This window comes from Penaeus japonicus, unplaced genomic scaffold, assembly GCF_977035675.1.
Source record: "Penaeus japonicus unplaced genomic scaffold, GWHDUDI00000001_assembly GWHDUDI00000022, whole genome shotgun sequence".
Taxonomy (NCBI): Eukaryota; Metazoa; Arthropoda; class Malacostraca; order Decapoda; family Penaeidae; genus Penaeus; species Penaeus japonicus.
In genome coordinates, this window is record NW_028234424.1 from 35,875,020 (window position 1) to 35,877,267 (window position 2,248).

General features: G+C 32.7%; 1 protein-coding gene across 3 annotated transcripts in view; it reads left to right on the forward strand.

The window, feature by feature from the left end:
• Positions 1-349: 349 nt before the first annotated feature.
• The window catches only part of LOC122253219 (ankyrin repeat domain-containing protein 13C), a 22,148-nt gene continuing 20,249 nt past the window's right edge, over positions 350-2,248 (forward strand). For all 3 annotated transcript variants that reach the window (XM_043016114.2, XM_086549850.1, XM_086549851.1), the window contains exon 1: positions 350-501. In XM_043016114.2, the coding sequence (XP_042872048.1) occupies positions 390-501 (112 nt within the window). In that variant the 5' untranslated portion in view covers positions 350-389. The remainder of the gene's footprint in view (positions 502-2,248) is intronic.

Here is a 2,248-nt window from a genome sequence, read left to right on the forward strand (position 1 = left end):
TACATTTAACTCGCTGTAATTAATGGTTTAATTGTATTCCTAACATTTAAAGATATGTTTCATATTTGGAGCCCTATATAAACCTTAAAGCACAGGAGAACATGAAATTCAGATGAATCACCAAAATTTCCGTTGAAAATGTCCAACAGTAAAGTTACCCCTAAAATTTCACGTAAACTTCATTTTCTTTTACAAATAATCAAATAAAGAAAAAAACAAAAAAACAACAACATTTAATCAGAATCTTTCAATGCTGTTATTACTACATAATTTACTTACAAGCGTACTGTAAGAACGGTATTTGATTTAGTTCCTCCTGAAAATTACAAACAAATCGGAAGGGCTTAGTAAAGGAAGCTCATTTGACTCCAGAGTGTGACTATGTAAACATGGCCGACGAGAAAAATTCATACGAGTTACATGAAAGTGTCTTTAATGGTGACATACGAAGAGTCTCTGCTCTCATTCGGACTTATGACGTTGCTAAGAAGGATAAGCATGGTAAGAAAGGAGAAAAATGACAGAGGATCGTTTATTATTGGGAAAATGCGGCGCTAGTGATGCGGTTCCAGGGATCTTAAGAGATCCAAATATTTCTTTGTTTTTTGTTTTCGTTTCTCTCTTTAGTGGAATATTTTATCTTTTATCTCTCGATAGTGAAATCATATTGCTGTTTTTTTGCGTTTGGAAGTCGGGTTATAAGCCGAATATACGATAAAGGGATTTATTATCTGTTGAGTTATATTACTTTAATTCATTTTATGATTCTAACAGACCACCTGTTAATCTTGTGCTTAATTGAATTTCCTGAGTGACTGTAGATAGATTTATTGGGATAATTAAGTCCTAATAGTCTGTGAATCTGGCATTTTGGTTTAAAGAGAAAAATTAATGACACGCTGTAAGGTAAGTTGACCTTTTTCAGTAACTTTATTCTCAATACCCAAAGAGTCAAGTAGGTTTTGCTCTCTTTTGAAGCTTTAGTGTTTTCATTGTGGATACCCAGTTCAACTCAGTATTTAGTTTTGTATATTTTGGAATTAAAGAATAAAAACACTTTCTTCCTGTTTGCTGATTCTGCATGAGTCATACTTACAACATGATGCAATTGAAAAGCCTACATGGTACAGAATTGAAAGTTGTCAGTTTGTTAGGTTGTGTAATTTTGTATATTATTTTATAGATCAAGCAGTTATGCCAAAATGAGTTAGTGATTTTTGCAGTTCTGAAATTCACCGCCCACATGAAATTGATAGATTAACAGTTAAGACATTTTTTCACTATGACATATCTGTCACAGATTGCAAGTATAGATGATTTTTGATATTATGAATAACAACTTTTCATGCGTTATGTTACCTTTTAACCAGTCAATCAAGACATCCATGTGTATATCCACCAGCAGTGATGCAGATGTCAGATACCACTAGTTAAACTTTGTCTAGGTCTGAGTTGTATCTTTTTAGAATATACATTAGTCATTGTGTCATTGCACAGTGCAGAAGCCATAGCAATTTCTTTAAAGTACCACTATTGGGGATTGTATTTAGGCTATTAAATTTTTTTTTTACTTTTTCTTTCTTTCTTTTCATAATTGTAATGATGCTTTAACAGAGAAAATTGACCTCATCTACAATGATGTGATTAGAACATATCTGATAATTAGTTTTGGCACAACTCTATACAACCCATAGAAGATTGGGGTTATTGGATGGCAGGAGCCAAGGGATATATCACACAAAATGTGGTGTGTTTTTGTTTGTAATTTTAAGAATGTAAAAGATATGGCTCTTTAAACATTACTCTCCCTCATGGCAAACTTTGTACATAATGGTCAACGAGCATCCTCCTTAAATATTCTGGCAAGCTAGAGATTGGATTAGTTTCATCATTTGGTGATAAACCTTTTGAATAAACTATAAATACATCTTCATGACATGGCCATCAGCTCTGAACTGGCTTGAACTCTGCAAAATCTCTAACATGAGACCATCCTTGCTTGTGATTTACTTGTTGATCGAAAGGTAGTTTTTTTTTTTAGTTTTTTTTTCTGATTGATAGCTCTTTTCCAAACAAGTGCACATCAGTGGATTGTTTATAAGTACAGGTTGAAGGTCGAAGGAGCTGTTGCAAGTATTATGTTTCAACATCAAAATAATTCTTTATTTTCAATTTGTGCAAAAAATGTCATTGTTGAAAAGTGTCTTAGTTTTCATGAACATACAGATGCTATTTTCCATGAAAGGAA